This window comes from Talpa occidentalis, unplaced genomic scaffold (assembly GCF_014898055.3).
Source record: "Talpa occidentalis isolate TD23 unplaced genomic scaffold, MPIMG_talOcc4v2.1, whole genome shotgun sequence".
Classification (NCBI taxonomy): domain Eukaryota; kingdom Metazoa; phylum Chordata; class Mammalia; order Eulipotyphla; family Talpidae; genus Talpa; species Talpa occidentalis.
Window position 1 is genome coordinate 14,785,234 of NW_026555331.1, and position 22,717 is coordinate 14,807,950.

At 37.0% G+C, this 22,717-nt stretch overlaps 1 protein-coding gene across 2 annotated transcripts in view; it reads left to right on the forward strand.

Moving 5' to 3' along the window:
- The window catches only part of ATAD2 (ATPase family AAA domain containing 2), a 57,506-nt gene extending 37,701 nt beyond the window's left edge, over nt 1-19,805 (forward strand). The window contains exons 16-28 of one of the 2 annotated variants that reach the window (XM_037502043.2): nt 317-631; nt 1,228-1,360; nt 3,471-3,657; nt 4,295-4,480; nt 9,448-9,583; nt 11,393-11,589; nt 12,138-12,297; nt 14,119-14,241; nt 14,355-14,495; nt 15,095-15,490; nt 17,270-17,403; nt 18,243-18,371; nt 19,055-19,805. In XM_037502043.2, coding sequence (XP_037357940.1) covers nt 317-631; nt 1,228-1,360; nt 3,471-3,657; nt 4,295-4,480; nt 9,448-9,583; nt 11,393-11,589; nt 12,138-12,297; nt 14,119-14,241; nt 14,355-14,495; nt 15,095-15,490; nt 17,270-17,403; nt 18,243-18,371; nt 19,055-19,099 — 2,282 coding nt within the window. In that variant the 3' untranslated portion in view covers nt 19,100-19,805. The remainder of the gene's footprint in view (nt 1-316; nt 632-1,227; nt 1,361-3,470; nt 3,658-4,294; nt 4,481-9,447; nt 9,584-11,392; nt 11,590-12,137; nt 12,298-14,118; nt 14,242-14,354; nt 14,496-15,094; nt 15,491-17,269; nt 17,404-18,242; nt 18,372-19,054) is intronic. The other variant, XM_037502051.2, reaches the window with a different exon arrangement.
- Nucleotides 19,806-22,717: the final 2,912 nt, after the last annotated feature.

Genomic DNA, 22,717 nt, shown 5'->3' on the forward strand with positions numbered 1-22,717 from the left:
AGAGCTAAGTAATTCTCTAAAGAACACACATTTAGTAATTGACAAATTGGAATTTGAACCTAGCCTGTTCAATTCTAAAACTTGCCCTGGACCCCTGTGTTATATGTAGTGCTTCTATATTTCGTAAATGTTGGTAGGTTTGTTGGTAACAGTTATTACTGTCGTGTAAGTTCACTGGATAAATGAAAAGTTTTAGCTTTATTACTTTAAATATTTTGCTACTGTATTGCTAGACTCATTTTAATTTTTTTTTAATTATGGTCATGCTAATCAGGTGATGTACTTTAAAAAAATCTTTTATGATTACCTTGGACAGGATATTGTGGTGCAGATATTAAATCAATATGTTCTGAAGCTGCTTTATGTGCTCTACGTCGACGCTACCCACAGATCTATACCACGAGTGAGAAACTACAGTTGGATCTCTCTTCAGTTATTATCTCAGCTAAGGATTTTGAGGTAGCTATGCAAAAGATGATACCAGCCTCCCAAAGAGCTGTGACATCACCTGGGCAGGCGCTGTCCACCATCGTGAAACCACTCCTGCAGAGCACTGTTCACAAGATCTTAGAAGCCCTGCAGAGAGTATTTCCACATGCAGAAATCAATACAAGGAAAGCATTAGACTCAGGTATGAAACTTGGCTGGCCGTTTAGTCTTCATACTCAGTAAAAGCTGAATGTTTTATACATCCCATAAATGTTCCTTTATAAAAGAGCCTCTTGAGGGCCTCCCTGGTGGTGTAAGGGGTTAAGCACAGCACTATGAAGCTATCCACAGCCTCTGTAGCACAAGTTTGATCCCTGGCTGGCCAGGGATCTACCCACATGGCACAGCAGACCTCTCCTGTCTAGCCCGCTGCTCCCCTCAGCAGTGTGTTTCAGTCAGTCTGCCTGTTCTGTTCCTACTCTGTCTGGTGAATCCTTTCACCCCCCTGCATGTCTGGCCTGTACCCCAGTTCTTGTAGGCATAAATAATAAATGTTTTTTTTTTTTAAAAAGCCTCCTGAAAAATTTTGGCTGTGCTTTTGCCTTGGCTTTTGACAGAATGCTCTTAACCCAAGTTTGGGTTGCATTTTTATATTTGCTTGTTATTTATATCTATACACATGTTTTTGATTCTTAAATTTTTTTCATTGAAATATACTGATTTGCTGACTGAATCAAAAAGATTTGCTTTGCAATCCAGAAAAGTAACTAATGTGCAATTTTTTGGTTTGTTTCATAGATATTTCTTGTCCTCTGCTAGAAAGTGACTTGGCATACAGTGATGATGATGTTCCATCAGTATATGAAAATGGACTGTCTCAAAAATCCTTTAATAAGGCAAAAGAAAATTTTAATTTTCTTCATTTGAATAGGTATGTTTCCCTTTCATATTAATATATATGTATTCATACATGCATGTGTATGTGAAAATTCCTGAAATTAAATGAGATGGTGGTTGAATAGATGGAAGATGCCAACTAATCTGTTTTTTCTTTCTACATCTGATAATTCTTTCTAAAATTTCAATTCTTTTGGTCATTGAAGTTGTATTATAGTAAAAATACTAAATATTCCTAAAGTTAATGGAGGTTTCAACATAACAGAGGCTGTATATGATAAGCCCACAGCCAGAATCATACTCAGTGGTAAAAGACTGAGAGATTTTCCTCTAGGGTCCTGGTGTAAGACTAGGATGTCCACTCCTACCATTACTATTCAACATACTGTTGGAAGTCCTAGCTAGGGCATCTAAGCTGGAGAAAGATAAAAGAGGGCTCCAAGTTGGGAAAGAAGTTAAGATTATCACTATTTGTTGATGACATGATAATAGAGATAGAAAACCGTAAAGACACCATTACAAAGCTAATTGAAATAATAAAACAATGAAGTGACTACAAAATCAATTTACAACAATGAGGTACATTTCTGTATGCAATCAGTAAGCTAGAAGAGAAATTCAAAACAGTCCCACTCACACTGTATGAAAAAGAATTAAATATCTATAAGTAAACTTAACAAAGGAGGTGAAGGACCTCTAACAGTCAAAACAACAGGACATTGCTAAAAGAAATAGAAGTAGACACAAAGCAATGGAAAATATTCACTGCTTATGGATCAGAAGAATTAACTTTGTTAAAATGGCCACCTTACCCAAAGCAGTTTATAAATTCAACACCATTCCTATCAATGCTCCAATGACATTCTTCAAAGAAATAGAAGAAATATTACTGAAATTCATAGGGAACCGCAAAAAACCCCAAGCAGCCACAATGTTCCTGAAAGCAAGAGGAAGAATGTTGATATTACACTCCCAGGCCTCAAGCTATACTGTACAGTAAAAGTAATCAAAATGATACGGTACTGGAATAAAAATAGACAACACAGACCAATGGAATAGAATTGAGGGTCCAGAAATAAACCCACATCTATAGAGAGAGATAATTTACAGTAAAGGAGCCAAGGATATATACATTGGAGAAAGGAGAGTCTCTTCAACAAATGGTGCGGGAAAAACTGGATGGCCACATGCAAAAGAATGAAACTAGATCACCGCCTCATAAATTATGTAAAATTTAACTCATAATGAGTTAAAATTGGGTTGTAAGGCCCAACCAAATAGACTTATCCAAAGAAGACATACAGATGGCCAGCAGGCACATGAAAAAGTGTTCATCATTTATCATCAGAGAACTACAGATCAAAACTACAGTGAGATAATGTCTCATCCTTGTGAGAATGGCACATATCAGAAAGAACAGAAGCAACAAGTATTGGCAAGAAAGTGGAGCAAAAGTCTCTCTCATACACTTGGTGGGAATCAACTGGTCCTACCTCTATGGAAAAGAGTGTGGTAGTTTCGCAAATTATAAAGATATAGATCTACCTTACAACCCAGCAATTCCACTCCTAGGTATCTACCCAAAGAATGCAAAAACACTAATTTGAAGGGATATGTGCATTCCTGTGTTCATTGCAGCCATATTTATAGTTGCTAAGTTATGAAAACAACCTAAGTGCCCAATGACAGGAGTGGATCAGAAAGTGTGATACAGATACACAATGGATACTACTCAGCTGTTAAAAAAAAGAATTCTTGGCATTTGTGACCACATGGTTGGAACTAGAGAGAATAATGTTAAATAAGTCAGAAGGACAAAGACAAATAGAGGATGATTTCACTTATATGTGGAATATAGGAAACCAAAAGGCCATACAAAAATAATAAATCAATAACCCCAAAAATCTGACCTTAGAGTTGAGGCTACAAGTGTTGGGGGGCACCCAAATGGGGAAGGGGCACAATGGATTATGGTGGAGGACTAGGGGTGCTTTGGTGGTGTGCTTTGGTGGCATGCATCTGTAACGGTGTGATCCTATGCCTCTGAATCACATACAGTGTTGTAAACTAAACTTACCTCAATAAAAATGATACAAATTTAAATTTCTGCTTTTTGTAAAACACAGCTTTTTCGTTTCTTTCAGAAATGCTTGTTATCAACCTATGTCTTTTCGACCAAGAATCCTGATTGTAGGAGAACCAGGATTTGGACAAGGTTCTCATTTGGCACCAGCAGTCATTCATGCTTTGGAAAAATTTGCAGTGTATACATTAGACATTCCTGTTCTTTTTGGAGTCAGTGCAACATCTCCAGAAGAAACATGTGCCCAGGTAATACATTGATCAGACAACCTGTAAGACAGATCAGTCTCCTAGAAACAAAATCTAGAATTGCCTCATTCTCTCTGTACTGTGGGTTACTTTCATCTTATTTCTGACTTCATGTTTATGAAGTAGAACTATGCGTAATTGTTTTCTCAATAAAGGGGGTGGATATAAATCCTTACTTAATATCTGTGTGACCTCCCACAGAAAGAAAGTTATTTCTACCTCTATGCCTCATTGTCCCCATTTGCAAAATCGAGATAATAGTATTTACCTTTTATTGCTGTTGCAAGAATTAAATGAATAAATTACTTAAAACAGTGACTGCAACATAGTAAATGCTCAGATATCCTGTTTCTGGTTTTGCTAATTTTTTATTTGACTTACTTTTAATGTAAAATTGTTTTATATTTGACCTTGATTATTATATCGGAATAAGTTTCTTGAGCTGTCTAATTGCTTGAAGCAATTATGTTTTCCTAAAAATGAGACTTTTACAAGTACAAGATTGTTGTACTGGGGGGAAGCATTTTTAAAAACAGCATTAAATGGTAATTCTGTGAAGTTAAACATAATTGCTAGACTACACTAGCATCATAAATGTGCTAAGTCAATACCAAAGTAATTTTTTTCTCTCTACTAGATGATTCGTGAAGCCAAGAGGACAGCACCAAGTATAGTGTATGTTCCTCATATCCACTTGTGGTGGGAAATAGTTGGACCCACACTCAAAGCCACATTTACCACATTATTACAGAATATTCCTTCATTTGCTCCAGTTTTGCTACTTGCAACTTCTGACAAACCCCATTCTATTCTGCCGGAAGAGGTAATTTGTGAGAGGAAAAATTATTACAGTTTAAAAAGAATTATTCATACAAAATATTAGAAACTCAATTATAAAACTTCTAAATGCTATAGAGGTAACTAAAAGGATAAAGTTTTCTTATTAAAGATATCATTGATGACCATTTGATATATGTGCTTGTTGGGCAGGATGGTATATCTGTGTGTATAATAGTGCAACATTGTATCTTACAAAATGGCATATGCAATTTGCATTATATCTTATGTTTTCTAGTAGATAAATCTCTTAAGAGCAGCATGGATTTTTTTTTTCCATTGTCTTGATGTGTCATGATTTTTTTTTTGTTTTTTTACATTTTACAGTTTATATATTTTACTCACATGTTCGTTTATTTACACACATTTAAAATTTTTTTTATTTTTATATTTCCCGTACAATTGCACCCCCTTATTTTCACCCCAATTCCTCCTTTCCCCACGCCCATGATTTTTTTATTTTTTTATTTTTTTATTTATTTGTTTTGTTTTGTTTTGTTTATACATGCACTGGGTACAGTCAGAAGCGCGGGAGGGTGAGAGAATTCACCAGAGCCAGAGCGGGGAGCAGAGCAGGCAGAAGGACCAAAGTACACTGCTGAGGGGAGCAGCGGGCGGCAGGAGGGGTCTGCGCGCCATGTGGGACCCTCCTCCGGTGGCCGGGGAGCAGCCAGGGATTGAACTGGCGCCGCAGAGGCCGCGGGCAGCTTCGCAACCCAGCGCTCAACCGCTGCGCCACCGGGGAGGCCCGCCCATGATTTTTTTAAATCTCAGTTTGTCCCTCGGTATTTTGGTTGTAGGTTTTTTTTTTTTCTAATGTCCATTTTTCAAAGTTGAATGACTAGTTAAAGCGTGTGCCCATTAACAAATTTTCATAGTACCAAATTATTGTCCTTCAAATTTGCCAATTTTGAAAACAACCAGCGGAGAACAAATATTCGTGCTTTTCCCTGGAATTAATTCTAGATATTCATCTGGCATGAGCCTTTCTTTTTCTTAGGTCTCTGCCCAAATGTCACCTTAAAGAGATCTTCAGATTAGTTTCTCAATTACTGCAATAACTCCTGTACCCATAGCTCTTTTCCCTTGCTCTTCTTTATTTTTAGCCTGTTACTAGATAATTTGTTGGACTCTGTCTCCCTAACAGAACATGAAGTCCATAAATTCACATTCAGGGTCTTCCTTCCTCCTCCATCCCCAGAGTACATAATAAGCATATCGTAGGATTCTGAATGTTTTCCTTTACTGAATGAATTGAATGTTTTTCCATACCTGTGACAAAATATGTTTGCAGTTTTGGAACAGTGAGAAAATACATTCAAATACATCATTGAAAAAGATCTTTGAAATCTTATTCTGCGCCAGGCATGGTTATATAGGCACTGAGAATATAGCAATGAACAATATAGATAAAAATTTGTATCCTATCACTTATGTTTTATTTAAGAGAAAGACAAAACTAAATTGTATAATACTAATCTAATGCTATGGAGAAAAGTCTTGCTAAGCAGTGCCAAAAGAGTGCGGTAGGGTCAGTGTTAAATAAATAGGCTAAGTAAGGGCTTGTGAAGAAAGTGACATTTGTTAAAAGGTAAGATAGTGACCCGTGAGCAACAGAGATTTCTGGTAGGGGAAAAACAAGTGCAAAGACTAAAGCAAAAGTGTATTTGAGGTGTGTTGGGAAAATAGCAGAGGGCCAGGGTGGCTAGAATAGACCATGAAGGGCAGAGTCGAAGGAAATGAGGTCAAGGACTTCTCAAAGACTTTGTCTCAGTAGTTGATTGTGAATTATTTAGCTGGAACTTGAATACGCTGGGAAATTATGAATTACAGATCCTTGAGGTTTCTAGTTTAATCATCATTCTGGACTCTTCTTTATAGTCTGTCCTTTATATGGCTGTCCCCACCTTTGTTGAAATGCATTCTTCATTATTCATTTTGTTAGCTCTGACTCCTAAACTAACCATCTTGTTTTGAGAGGCTTCCGTTTCTTCATTTCCATTTGTTTCCGAGGTAACCTGTTTCCGAGTGTAAACCTGTTTAATCTGTTCTTGTGATAACTCTTGGCATGCAAGGACAATTGCTTCCATTCTACCCAGCTGAAAGGAACATATCCCATTCACGTTCCTAACCTGAAAGTGACGTTTATCATTTCCTCTCAGGTTACATTGGCCGAAACTTGGTCACATAACCATACTTTAAATGTAAGGGAGGGAGGCTAGAAAATAGAATACAGCAGTATGCCCCCCCAAAAAAAGAGAGAACTTGATTATGATACTGCAGGCTCTGCCACACAATACACATATATTTTTTAATTTCTTCAAAATTCTAGTCACTATCCTGAATGTCTTTCTGCATATTCTTTTTGAAAGGCTGTCCCCAGAATGGATTAAGGACTCTGGTTAACACAGAGTAAAGAATTGCTATTTGGTAGCCACTTTATACCCTTGGCTTATTCTCACTGTCATCTATAACTTTGTTAATAATTTGAATTTTGAAGCAAAGAGAGTAAGTTTATACTTTTGGTAGTAATTTAGAGCAGTTACTTAAGACAAACTACCTGAATTTTCTATATATGGATATAGGGAGGGTAAAAAACTATAACAAGTAAAATGTGGAAATTCTGTACCATAAACCACTGACTAAAAGAATTATTAAGGGATTATCTCTTTTTTTGGAATTTTTTATTTTGTATGGGTGGCATGTGAAAATCGGTGAGCAGAAATCAGTAAAACTTGTCCCAAGTTTGTGATAGGAAAAATTTTTAATGGATGTGAAATTAAATTGGTCTTTGAACTTGAAGTGGGAGGAAGAACATAGTAAAAGAGAAGGATAATAAAAAAAAACTTCAGATTTTTTTTTTTTTTTGCCTGATATTAATTAACCTTGCAGTTTAGGGGGGAAAAGCTTGAATGTGTCTATTAAAACTTAGACCAATAAAAGAATAGAAATGTAACATATACCCTCTAGGCCACTAGAAAGAAGGAAAAAGTACAGATTCTAATAAAAATCCCAATAAAAATGGTGAATTATCAAATTCAGTGAAGAATAAAGTGCTTCAATTTACAAGAAAAGTTTAAGAAAGTAATGAGGCGGCTTACCAAATATTAAAATATACCAGAGTTAATAATTAAAACTAGAATTTAGACCAGAATGGGCAAATTAGTAGAATACAGCCCATTAATAGACTCTATTGCCCATTGTATGCATGGTAACTTAGTAAGGGAATTAGGTAAAACTGAAGACTTGTTTCATAAGTGATGTTGAAATAATAAGAGGAAAATGTTTGTATCATAACATGTTAGAGGAAAACATTTTCATAATCTTTGAATATGGAAGACCCTACAAAGGAGAAAATACAAAAGCTAAGAATATAAGCTTCTCTAGCAAAGATACCCCAAACTAAGTGTACAAGCCCTCATTATAAGGAATAAACTTCCATGTCCTATAGTAATGACACTGGAAAAGGCCAGAGGTTTGTTTAGAGACATCCTTTGGTGATCTGTTTGCATTTATTCTTTTTTACCAGTAAAATATACATAAACATAAAATGTACAATTTTTTTTTTTAAGATTTATTTATGCATACAAGAGCTGGGGTATAGGCCAGAGATGTGGGGGGTGAGAGGATTCACCAGAGACAGAGTGGGGAGCGGAACAGGGGGATTGACGGAAGTACACTGCTGAGGGGAGCAGCAGGTGAGTCAGGATAGGTCTGCTGTGCCATGTGGATTAGCTCCCTGGCCGGCCGGGGGGATTGAAGGCCGGGGGATTGCTGCAGTGGCTGTGGACAGCTTTCTAGGTTGTGTCTTAACCCCTTGTGCTAACAGGAGGCCCCTGAAATGTACCATTTTAAATAATTTTAAGTGTACAATTCAGTGGCATCAAGTGTATTCACAATGTTGCACATCATTACTGCTATCATTTTTCAAAGTTTTTCATCCCAACAGAAACTCAATACCCATTAAACAGTTGCTCCCTTTGCTCCCTTTTCTCTCCTCCCTTTATCCCCTGGTAACCTCTGTTAAAACTTTCCATCGTGGGGCCTCCCAGGTGGTGCAGCGGATTGAGCGCAGCACTGTGAAGTTGTCCTCAGCCTCTGCATTGCCAGGTCCATTCCAGGGAGATACCCACATGGTGTGGCAGACCTCTCTTGTCTCACCCACTGCTCCCCTCAGCAGTGTGTTTCGGTCCGTCTGCCTGTTCTGCTCCCCCTCAGTCTCTGGTGAATCCTCTCACCCTCCTGCGCCTCTGGCCCTTACCCCAGTTCTTCTATAAAAATAAATAAATCTTTTTTAAAAAAACCTTCCATTGCTAGGGATTTATTTATCCCATGTCAGTGGAATCATATACTATCAGTCCCTTTGTGATTGTTTCAGTAGTGTAATGTTTTCAGGATTCATCCATGTAGTAGCTTGTGTCAGAATTCACCTTTTTAAGGCTGAATTATATTCCATTGTGTGTATATGCTACATATTGTTTATCCCTGTGATAAAACAAACAAAAACTGTTTTCAGTTATTTGGATATATACTGGGTTACATGGTAATTCTTTTTAACTTGCTGAGGAACCACCATACTATTTTCTACAGTGGCTACACTGGTTTATAGTCATACCAGCACAAGGATTCTCGCCAATACTTGTTATTTTCAAGCCTTTGCTCTTACTGAACAACCACTTGTTCTCATATCTTGCTTTAAGTTGTGAAAATACTCAAAAAATCCTTAGGGAAAATATTATCATGTCAGTTACCTGAATTACAGTTTTTAGCTCCTATTCTGTATGTAAATATACATAAATCCAGGATATGTGAAAGGTTTAAGAAATCCTTTATAATAATTTAGGTTGTCATTAAAAATCTGTGTGTAATAACTGCTGTTGGCACTGCATAATTAGTACATGTTGTGTGTTTATATACATACATATATGTGATGCATAAATTTTCCTTTTTAAGGTGCAAGAATTATTTATTCATGATTATGGAGAAATTTTTAATGTCCAGTTACCTGGTAAAGAAGAACGGACAAAATTTTTTGAAGATTTAATTATAAAGCAAGCTGCTAAGCCTCCTATATCAAAAAAGAAAGCAGGTTAGTTTATATATCAAAGTTAGTATATAATAATTTTGAGAAGGTAGGAATAAAATATCAGTTAATGACTTTACCACCTATCAAATGACACAAACTCAAAACCTGTCATGGGGCTCTCCCTGGTGGCGCAGGGATTAAAGACAGCGCTATCATGCTACTGCCAGCCACTACAGCATAAGTTCAATCCCCGGCTGCCCAGGGAGCAACCTACATGGTACAGCAGACCTCTCTGGTCTCGCCTGCGCTCCCCTCAGCAGTGTATTTCAGTACATCTGCCTGTTCTGCTCCCCACTCTCTCCGGTGAATCCTCTCAATGCCCCTGCACCTCTGGCTTACACCCCAGTTCTTGTATGCATAAATAAATGGATCTTTAAAAAAAACCAAACAGGGTCCTCCCTGGTGGCACAAGGGGTTAAGCACCGCAATGTGAAGCAATCTGCAGCCTCTGTAGCACGAGTTCGATCCCCGGCCAGCCAGGGAAAAACCTACATGGCGAGACAGACCTCTGCTGTCTTGCCCGCTGCTCCCCTCAGGAGTGTATTTCGGCCAGTCTGCCTGTTCTGCTCCCCATTCTGTCTCTGGTGGATCCTTTCACCCTGCCGCATCTCTGGCCTATGCCCCCCCAAAAAAAGAAAAGAAATGAAACCTTAAAAAAAAAAAAAAAAAAACCTGTCATTAAGTTACCTCTTTTGGTTAAAATCTCAGGGCCTCCTTGTTGGCCTAGGAGTTATGTCTCAGTGCTGTCGCCATTACAGCTGGGCTCAAATCCCGGCCAGGGAGCTAACCCACATATGGTGCAGCAGACCTCTTCTGTCTCACCCACTGTTCCCCTTAGCAGCATATTTCAGTAAATCTGCCTTTTCTGTGCCCCACTCTGTGGTGGTGAATTAAAAAAAAAAAAAAAATTATCTACACATCCTATCAGAATAGACTAAAGTGCTTAAAGTATCTGAGGTATTTCACATAGGTCCTACCTATATGAACTTTGGGCCGAATTCAAAGAAAGCCCCAATCTGTTTTTCCAAGTCCATTTTCTACTTTTATGACCCATTGTACTTTTTCATGCTAGTAACATGATATTACACTGATGTTTTAATTATGTCTTTTATTCATTTAGCAGATAGCCAACTTATTGGGGCAGCACTCTTATACTCCTTTTTTTATTTATCTTGAGTACTCTGTTTATCTTTTTTTTTTTTTTTTTTTTTTAATTTATGCTTACAAAAACTGGGTTCCATGCCAGAGGTGCAGGGGGTGAGAGGATTCACCAGAGGTAGACTGGGGAGTAGTACAAGCAGATCTACTGAAATACACCTCTGAGGGGAGCAGCAGGCGAGACAGGAGAGGTCTGCTGTACCATGTGGGTCAGTTCCCTGGCTGGGGATCAAACTCATGCCATGGTGGCTTGCGAAAGCTTGATCGCACTGAGACTTTAACCCATGCACCACCTGGGAGGCCCTGTGTATCTCTTTAAATAGAATTAAACTTTTGTTGAATTTGATGCATGTTATATTTTTTTATTATTTTAAATGTTAACTAAAAAAGATTTAACAGTTAGAATATGCTTGTCCTGGAAATAATGCATTTCAAAGTTCTTAAACCAGAACAGAGGTAATTAGGAATTAGCATTCCAAATTATTGCTAGAGAGGGATGTAAGAATAGGAATTACAGTAGCACTTTAATATTGCAAAGCTTTCAATTCCTAGCAGATGTAAGGAGGCTAAAAGCCTGATGACTATATACACTGAATCATTTCTCACCCTTGATATTATGGAAACTTGTAACTAAAATCTTCCATTCATGTGAAGTTTTGCAGGCCTTGGAGGTACTCCCAATCGCACCACCACCTGAGCCAAGACCAATGACAGCAGAGGAAGTGAAACGACTGGAAGAACAAGAAGAAGATACCTTTAGAGAACTGAGGATTTTCTTAAGAAATGTTACACATAGACTTGCTATTGACAAGCGATTCAGAGTATTTACTAAACCTGTTGACCTTGACGAGGTATTAATTTAATGTTTGGATGAAATGTGTTCAAGCTATAATGCTTCAAAAGATCAGAATATTTGAATAGTTTATGTCATTCCCTGTCTATACTCTTGAGTTTGTTTTCTCTGTATGAAAACATGCTAAGTAGTGTCCTAAGCACATGGAGTCTTCGGGAGCTATGTAACATCCCTTTCTCCTGGAGCTAAAACATTTCCTGTCTAGCCCAACATTCTAGGGGCAATTTGAGAATGACTTTATGCTATGTGGTACTTCATGATAGACTTAGCATCAGCTGGAGAGTGAGGTTTTTAAGTTGACTTTGAAGAGTGGGTGGCATTTGGATGAGGAGAGAGCTATAGGCTGTTATTGGGGGGTATGGGTGCCCAAAAATAGGAATAAATTCAAAACAATCCAGCTTTAAATAGCCAAAGGCTTTATGTTCATTTATTATCATTCTCTTCAATATTTATTCTCTCCCCTGTAAATTACCTGGCAGAGAAATTGTACCCAAATGTTTATGTTCGGAGTTAATTTAGTGACTTGGTCATTTGTTTTCATTTTAGGTTCCTGATTATGTCACTGTAATAAAGCAGCCGATGGACCTCTCATCTGTAATCAGTAAAATTGATCTCCACAAATATCTGACTGTGAAAGACTATTTGAGTGATATTGATCTAATCTGTAGCAATGCTTTGGAATACAATCCGGATAGAGATCCTGGAGGTAAACATAAGCGGGTTTGTTTCCAGGGTGGTGAAATCGGGAGTCCTAAAACTTGGTGCGGGTTGATTTTATCGTAGATGCTATATTATAAACATTTTTATAGCTCTAGTGCCATATACTCATAGGAAAATGAAATATGCACAGGTTTAAAAACTTAAGGTCATACTGATAGGAAGTGACAGAAAATTTGAATGCAGATTTCTCCCACTTTAAAATCCTTGTATTTATAAACAGTCACCTGATAAAAACCTCTGAGACACAAAACTGCATATCAACTTTAGCTTGCTTCCTTTATATAGCAATTTTCTTTCCCAAGTTTCTGTAATAAAGTAGGTTTGAAAAAATTTTCTTAGTTTAAGATCATAACAATTCTAATTATCAAAATATTTTTGCTAATAGCATTGGAAAATTAAATCCCCATTTCCTTTCTTTAGAGGAGGACCCTTAAATTTTGGGATATCTTTCCAGGTTTTTTTTTTTTTTTTTTTAATCTTTCCAGCTATTTTCTATACATAACATCCAAACTCTGAGAGTTTTTTTAACAGTTGAAAAACTCACTATTTTTCTTTGACCTATCAGCCCTTAAACTTTCCCCTTTAGTTCAGAGTTCTGGAGGTATGCCATGGGAAATAGTGTGTTAAGTTGGAAACTTCTCTTAATTGTAGAAAGAAGGAGCATTCACCTAAAAGCAGAGGGGTTTTTATTTTTCATTGCAATTATGTTGCTCTTGCTGCTTTCCTTTTCATGGTGACAGTCTAAGCGTGCTATGGACTAAACTCTGAATCTCTGAACGGAAGTTTTAATATATAGATCATGGAGCCCCATCTTCATGGTTTCTGACAAGTTCCCAGGTGACGCAGTATTACCAAACTAGGGAACCACTGCTTAGATTTTGCCCTGTCTTGCCTTAGTTCCAAATGTGATGTTAGAAGCTGCTGCAACTCCCTTTTGTCCCTTCTAATATTATAACTGTTAGATAGAACTGGGTATAAGTATTGCATCCTGCTTCCCTGTAGGGGCAATGAGGCAGCCATTCAGGCAATCTGGCATTCACTTGTTAGCCTGCTTTCTCTCTCAAAGTATATTTCAGTTAACAGTGCTTGGACTCTGAATATGGATTTTTTTCCCCAGTGTTTGCTGTTCCATTGTCTTTGTTTAGTTTCTCTGTCATTATAGTATTATCTGCTGTATCTTTTCCAAAATTTTTTTTTTAAGGATTTATTTATTTATGCATACAAGAGCTGGGGTAAAGGCAAAATGTGCAGGGTTGGGGGAGAATTCACCAGAGACAGAGTGGGGAACAGAACAAGCAGATTGACTGAAATACACTGCTGAGGGGAGCAACAGGTGAGGAAGAAGAGGTCTGCTGAGCCATGTGGGTCAGCTCCCTGCCTGGGGATCAAACTCATGCTGCAGTGGCTGTGGATAGCTTTATAGTGCTGCTACTTAACTCCTTGCACCACCAGGGATGCCCAACTTCCAAAATTCTTTAACATTCCTGGTTCACAGATGACACCGATACCTTCCTTGCTCTTTTGTTGACATTATGTTGTTGTTGAGTCTTGCTATTGACTAGTGCTTAAATTTTTTCCTGATAATTCAAAGAGGTCTGGATAGGACAACAGTGAAATTGTTTGGGTTTAGTCTGCCATATTGAATTGGATGGTCAGATCACTAGATTAGCACCAAAAACAAAATGACACAAATTCAGTAATTTGTACTATTTATGATAAGGGTTAAAAGGGGATTGTAATGGCTGCAATCTTCACCCAACATGGTGAATTTATTTTAGTAAAGAAAATTTCTTTATTCATTTCTCAGATCGCCTTATTAGGCATAGAGCCTGTGCTTTAAGAGATACTGCCTATGCAATAATTAAGGAAGAACTTGATGAAGACTTTGAGCATCTTTGTGAAGAAATTCAGGAATCTAGAAAGAAGAGAGGTAGGAAACTGATTTGGTATTAGAATTAATGCTTCGTATGTAGTATATTTAATCCTTCATGAAATTTTAAAATCTGGAAAGTTGATATGATATCCCATTTTTCTATTTACAAGGTTGTAGCTCTTCCAAATATGCCCCATCTTACTACCATGTGATGCCAAAGCAAAATTCCATTCCTGGTGATAAAAGATCAGATCCAGAACAGAATGAGAAGCTAAAGACACCCAGTACTCCTGTGGCTTGCAGTACTCCAGGTAAGTACTGCAACTATTGGGTACTTTTTTTTAATTCTTTTTTCTTTTCTAATACCATTTACTTTCTCCCTTAGTTTCCTTTAATATATTTTGTTAAAGTTAAGGAAACATTGTATTTTTGAAAGGAAAAAAACCACTTCTATTTTTGCAAAGAAACCACATTCATGTATTTGTGCAGTGACTTGATTTGAAACTGATTTTCATTTCATGTGAGTCTGTAAATACTCTTTCCTTTTGTCCTTATTCTTAGAATGTAACTCCTCTTCTCTGTTTCATTTCTTATAGTATTGCCAATATTATCTTTTGTAATATAGACCTCAAGCAGATCATGTCATTACCCTCCTTAAAATTATTTAAGACTTAAAAAAAATTATTGAAGATAAAATCCAAAGTCTGTAGACTAACAGGTCATTTATTTCCACTTCTACCTTCTTTTCACAGTAATCCACTTTTTTGTTTTTTAATACTCCAACCACACAAAAGTATAGTTTCTCAGATTCTCTTCTGTCTCAGAAGATAGTTTCCTGTTCCCCTGATCCTCCATTTAGACTGTAGAATATTGTTCAACATTCTATCCCTTTTCTTTGAATTCTTTGAAGCTCAGTTGAAGAGAAAAATCCGCAAAAAGTCGAAGTGGCACTTAGGTAATATAACAAAACGGAGGAGAATTTCACAGGCAAAAGATGACAGCCAAAATGTCGTGGATGACAAAATTGAGAGTGATACAGAGGAAAATCAAGATACAAGTGTAGATCACAATGAGACGGGAAACACTGGAGAATCTTCAATGGAAGAAAATGAGAAGCAGCAAAATGCCTCTGAAAGCAAAATAGAATTGGGAAATAATAATTTAAATACTTGCAGTATGGAGAATGAACTTGAAGAATCAAGGAAGACTGCACCATGTCCAGAATTGAGGAAAGATAAGATTGCTTGCAATGGAGATGCTTCTAGCTCTCAGATAATAGATATTTCTGATGAAAATGAAACAAAAGGTAAGTCTGTCTCAATTAAGCATCTTAGAAACTTTAAAAGGTGTTTCACTTAAAATTCTTACATGACTAATTGCCATCTCCATTATTCCTTTTTCTACTTCTTTCAGAATACAGATATTTGTTAATTAGAAATAACAACATAGTGATTGGGCTAGTGAGTCACTGTTGTTAAAAGCACATTTTGGCATCAGTATAGCTGAAATTTTGCCCTTGCTCCACTGCTTAGTAGTTTGTGGCCTGGGGCAAGGTATTTGACCTGTTGGCCTTAGTTTTGTCACCTGCAAATTTGGGGTAGAGAGTCGCAGGTAATGAGGTATTTTGAGGCTTGACTAAAATATCTATAAAGCATGCATCATAGTGCTTGGCCATACAGTTTTTTAAAACTGGCAAGGTACCACTTGGTGTTCAAGATAAGCAGTTTCCTATGATTCTTGCTGAGTAATGTAGAACAAACATGTAATGTAGAACAAGTGTTCTACATTCTCCATCATTTGTCCCTATTGTAGGATAGATCCAAGATTATTTGTATTTATTCTAGTGATCTACTCCCAAAGTTTTTCATTTGGAGTTGTCTTCTGTCTGGATCTTGCACCTCTGCAGTAGATATGTTTGGTGTTTAGAAAACTCAAATATTATTTAGTCTTAGAAAATTTAAACAGGAGTAACGGTCAAAGGTTTATTTTGTCAAGAACAAGTATTGACTAAGTTAATCAAATTGTATTTCTTCAGTGGTTTATACACTGTCAGTAAATCATTTTCAAGGACTTCCTTGACATGACTTCTGATGTGTTTGAGTAATCATAACAGAAATGACTATGGCCTGGCCTTTCCTGTCTGTCCCGTTGCTCTCCTCAGCAGTGTATTTCAGTGGATCTGCCTGTTCTGCTCCCCACTCTGTCTCTAGTGAATCTTCTCACCCCCTGCACCTCTGGCCTGCACCCCAGCTCTTGTATGTATAAATAAATAAATCTTTAAAAAAAAAGATTTTTTTTAAAAGATTTATTTATTTTATACAAGAACCAGGGTACAGGCCAGATGCATGGGGGAGTGAGAGGATTCACTAGAGACAGAGCGGGGAACAGAACAGGCAGACTGACGAAATACACTGCTGAGGGGAGTAGCGGGCGCGACAAGAGAGGTCTATGGCGCCACATGGGACTCTCTCTGGCCACTGGGATCGAACCAGTGCTGCAGAGGCTGCTAACAGCTTCACAGCATGGCGCTCAACCGCCCGTGCCACCAGGGGAGGCCCATAAATAAATCTTGAAAAAAAATTTCTGGGGCCTCTCTGGTGATGCAGAGGGTTGAGCACAGCACTGTGAAGCTGTTCACAGCCTTTGCAGCATGGGTTTGATTCCCTGCGGGTCAAGGGGATACCCACATGGTGCGGCAGACCTCTCCTGTCTCGCCCACTGCTCCCCTCAGCAGTGCTTTTGGTACATCTGCCTGTTCTGTTCCCCGCTCTGTCTCTGGTGAATCCTCTCTCCTTTCTGCGCCTCTGGCCTGTACCCCAGCTATTGTATAAATAAAATAAATGTTTTTTTAAAAAATTCTGTGTCTCCTGCTTTGGTAGGAGACAGAGTCCCTCAAATAACTCAGTTTTTGAGACATACTTATCAAATGTGCTCAATTGTTTGAATGTGTAAGAGGGCAGTAGTTTAATGTTACAGCAGAGTGTCAATAAAGAATCGGTTTTTGTGTCATGCTTTTTAATTTACCTAGTATTTATTTTAGGAGTTATGATATCTGTCGACCAATCATAGTAATTTTTCATTCTAGAAATGTGTGTTCTACGAATGACTCGAGCTAGACGATCGCAAGTAGAGCAACAGCAGCTCATCAGTGTTGAAAAGGCGTTGGCAATTCTTTCTCAGCCCACACCCTCACTTGTTGTGGACCATGAGCGATTAAAAGTATGTAAATTAACATCATAATGCTTTCATTGTGCAGATTAGTAACATGACATACCATTAAAAGGGACTGTGATGGTGTAGTGTGTCAATTTGGCATGCAATAAATAATGATCTATGAAAGAAGAAACTTGAGGTATAGAACAACTCTTAGATGCTGGATGGTTGAAGGTGGTTAGAGTGTTGATACTACAGTTTTTAACATACTTGTCTACGTCATTGATCCTCTGTTTTTATAACCATTATCTATGACCATTTTAATTAGTTTTTACTATGACATTTTTCATTAGTTTTTACTTAACCACAATGGGATGTTTTGGTAACTGAAGTAATGGCATATCCCGGGAGAACTAGACTAAGAGAATCATAGAAGTCCAGTGAGTAAGTTTCAGAAGGAAAAAACACTGCAGTGGTAGAGTAGTTCATTTATGTATATGTACCATCTATTTTTGTTTCACATACTGAAATTTATTAGAATGTACTTTTAAGTGCCATGAAATAGTCTGTGCAAACATTGCTGTTCTTATTAATCTATTTTGAGATTATTTTTCAATTTGTAGATATATGTGGCTAGAATTGAAATTGGGCATCTCTTTAAGTATAGTGTTTAGGATAGAGATCCCAATGGTAGAGGTAGAGGTAGAGGCGCCAGGATCATAGACTGATGATAAAGTTAACTATAGCTAATTGTCAGAGCACCATCAGAGGCTGCCTTGTCTCAGAACTTGGTTTGTCCTCCAAGGCTCTGACTTAAATGCTAAAAATTCCCCAAATCTCCAAATTAAAATAACTTGTTTCAGGGAATTTATCTCTCACATTGTAAACATCAAATTTTCTTTCAGAACCTTTTGAAGACTGTTATTAAAAAAAGTCAAGAATATAATATTTTTCAGTTGGAAAATTTGTATGCAGTAATCAGTCAGTGTATTTATCAGCATCGCAGGGACTACGACAAAACAGCACTTATTCAGGTAAGCCAATCTATATAAGAAATCAACTGAGAAAAGGAACTTTAAAGACCATTTTTTAAAATTTGTGGATTATGGATTATTTTTAGATGCAGTGAGTTCTGTATGTATTTTAATCTAGCATGTCACTAATTTGATTCTTTAAAAGTGAAATTAGTTATCAGTAAAATGAAAAGTATTTTGTGTATTTTTGAAGATATGTGGCTCCTTTTTAATTATACCTATTCATCTTTACTTATATAATGGATGTTAGAGTACTAATTTCTGAAAGTAAATATTAGATGATATCTGCATAGTGTATGTATTAATGCTACATACTGTATATACCTACTAGTATATAATATATGTAGTATTTAATATACCTTAGACTAAATCATACTATGGTACCCACATAGTGTAATGTGTATGTAATACTAGTATTGTGGTAAAATATGAAATACTAGTATTTATAAAGACATCAGTGCCTTGATTATAACTATTTGAATTCAATATAAGATGAACATGTCCCGGCTCATTTCAAAGGAATTTAATTAATGAAGTCCCATCGATGGTACTATCAGGTATATATGTGTGTATATAATAATATCTTTAAGGTTGTTTACTGGGGGGGGGGATGCAATTGAGTACTATCTCTTTACCTTTTTCCATTTTGAACTCACTGATTTTCCTTCTTACCTTTTATTTAGAAAATGGAGCAAGAGGTTGAAAATTTCAGTTGTACCAGATCATGATGTCATGGTATTGAATATTCTTTATATTCAGTTCCTATTTACTTCACCTTTGTCATGTCTACATAACTGAAGATGAAATCTTGCATTTTTAAGAAAAAGATAAAATAGTAAATAAAAATATTTAAAATTCCCTAGTATATATGTACATGTGTAAGATAAAAAACTGATAAATATTTGAAGTTTAAACAAGGCACTATGGTGTGAGTAATGTTGTGGCATGTCAGTAGTTGAAGTGTGGCCAACTCTCAATAAAGTTCATTGATAACTAATGTTTTAATGTCAACAAGTAATGAGTGACATTGACTTTTTTTTGTTTTAAGCACTTTTAATTTTATCCATCCTAAAAAGTTTATCAAATTAGAAACAAACTTATCAATTGTGTTTTTGCAATCCTTTTTATTGTCTTTGTTTTCTTTAATGCCCATTTCCCATCTGCCTTTCTGCTTCCCTTCCCCATTTCATAGTGTTCAAGTTGTGATTTGCAGGGCAGTGTTTGAACAAGCTCTGGCTGTACTTTAACTATATATTAAAAATTAATGCTTTTTAAATAAACATTTTTATAATTCTATTTGGGTTAACAGATTTTAATATTTTTGGTTTATTTTTAAGATTATACACACAACAAATGTGTTAATAATTACTTTGTTAAGCATCTTTTTAATATAGCAAAAAAGGTTTTATATTTGAAAAGTGTATCCTAAATTTGTTTTGCTTCTATTCTAGAAATACCTTTTATATATAATTATATAAATATAAATATAATACATTTTGTATCAATGATACCAAAAATACTTTTCCTTTCTAAAGAAATAAAACCATTCACCACCATACATATTTTCTTTTTCTTTAGGAGACATTCTAATATTACACTTTTGTAAAATGGCTTTTGTTGGAATACAAGATAGTGATCTCACATGAGAGATTCTCAATTCTTAAACAATTTCAGAGTTGAGCTGCCTTTTATTGTTGATTTTTCTGGATATTATAAGTCCTATAAAAACCAGTAATTCAGATACTTTAATAGATAATGTATTATGTACTGTATAAAGCAATGCCAGTCACTGAAAACATTTACGTGTGTGTCACACAGACACATCTATATGCATTTTTATTGAGGTTTATTATAACTTATTCCAGATGCAACTTTTATAACTAGAATTTCATTTTGTATTTATAATTTCTGTAATAAATTTTAAAGGTGAGAATTGCTTCTCAAATTCGTCTCTATTTCTTCCTTATTTTAAAATGTTCTACAGAGAATTCAGTGCAAAAACAGTACAAAAATCATTTTTAAATGTAATTGGCATTGAGGTGCGTATGCTTATAACGGTATATGTTCTTAAGCTACAGAGACTAATTTGCTTCCTGTCCTTTTCATGACATGTTGGAAGTTATTTGTCTACATTCCTACATAGTCTTTCAAAATTAAGCTGAAATAGCAAACCTGGAATGTTTGATTTTTTTTTTTTTTTAATTTTTTTTTTTTTAAATAGAGGCATTTTATTTATTTATTTGTTTTGTTTATACATGCACTGGGTACAGTCAGAAGTGCGGGAGGGTGAGAGAATTCACCAGAGCCAGAGCGGGGAGCAGAGCAGGCAGAAGGACCAAAGTACACTGCTGAGGGGAACAGTGGGCAGCAGGAGAGGTCTGCGCGCCATGCGGGACCCTCCTCCGGTGGCCGGGGAGCAGCCGGGGATCGAACCGGCACTGCAGAGGCTGCGGGCAGCTTCGCAACCCAGCGCTCAACCGCTGAGCCACCGGGGAGGCCCGAATGTTTGATTTTTTTTGTGTAAAAGGACAGACAGTCAGTTTATATGGCAAGAAAAAGATGTAAAAAGTGTCCAAGTTGGTTGGAAAGAAGTAAAACTATAGATGACATCTATATGTGCAAAATCCTAAAGGATCCACAAAAAATCTATTAGAATGAACAAATTCAGCTAAGTTGTGGGATAGATCAACATGTAAAATCAGTTGTATTTGTATATCCTAGCAATGAACAATTTATAAAAGGAAATTTAAAAAAACATTCCATGTACAGTAGAATTACCTCATGGATACGCAGAACAATCAGAAGTCAATGGAGAGAACCAGAGTTGCTCCAAACCCTGGCAGGAGTTTTTCAAATATTTGTCCTTCAGCAATTCAACAAAGAAACCCAGGCTGAATGATTCTCTCAGATTTCAAAGTCCACTTTAACAAAGAATTTGATTGGACTTGTGTCTCCTAGCTATTGCCAGAGACTAGGTCAATAATTTAAATATAGGGCCTCCCTGGTGGTGCAAGGGGTTAAGCACCACACTATGAAGCAATCCACAGCCTCTGCAGCACGACTTCGATCCCTGGCCGGCCAGGGAGCAACCCACATGGCGAGGCAGACCTCTCCTGTCTCACCCGCTGCTCCCCTCAGCAGTGTACTTCGGTCAGTCTGCCTGTTCTGCTCCCCGCTCTGTCTCTGGTGAATCCTCTCACTCCCCACACCTCTGGCCTGTACCCTGGCTTGTATGCATGGATAAATATTTAAGTAATAATAATAATTTAGATATAGCTACAGGAAACCGCCATTATAAGGAAGTGTGAATACACCTCAAGTTGTCATTGTGGTTAAAAGACAATATGGACATAATTTTCTATCCTGCACTTCTGCCAGTTCTTTGATACATATGTTGAATATTCACCTGCTGTACACTTTATATTTACTGTTTACTACCAAATACTCACTTTTTTTGAATCCTTATAGAGACCCTAGGAGGTAAATTCTATTATTGTTTTCATTTTACAAATAAATTTAGAAACTTAGATTAAATCATTTACTCGGTCTTACACACAAGTGGCATAAGCAGGACTATACTAGGTCTTTGTGATCGAAACCCATGTTCTATGTCACTTACCCTGAATAGACATGTAGGTGCACTCCTCATAGTTCCTTGGCATTCAGCATTCTATGCTAATGGCAACTTCCTGCAAACATCTACAACCCCATTAGGGTGGGGGATTCTCATGGTCTGTTGGATGTAGGTTGGAAACTACAGAAAGTGAACACCGTGAGTGGGGCTGGCTGCCAACCAGATAGAGTGAGTGATATCCCCTTGCCCGTTAGGTGGAACAGCTCTGAGGTGTGTTTGATACATGGTGTTTTCTGTTGGTTCTCCAAGGTTGTCCATTGGGGTTGATCCCCTATCTCAGAGCAATAGCCTGTCTGCGGCTTCCTACCCTCTCACTTCCCCACTGCCCTGCCTGTACTTCGTGGCATCATCTTGTCCTCATGTCCTTTACTCAGGATCTACTTTAGGGAGAGCCCAACCTAAGACATTCCTTTCATAGCGTAGAAGAAAAATAAGTGCCCTAGTAATAACAATATGTGTGCTAACAGTTTTTCAGCTATGAACAAATCTTGTAACGTTCATTTCCTCCATGTTTTATTGAGTCTATCGATTTTATTTTCAAATTCCCATTTCAAAGATTGACTTAATTATTTTGTGGCAATGCTAAGTTATGTTTTTATTCAGTTTTTAAGAGGAAAAATCTGGAAGCTTTGTGTTTAGGCTGTATAATTTTAATATGCGAAGGTTGGAAATGAAATCACTACACTTGAGCAATCTGCCCTTGCCAACATCC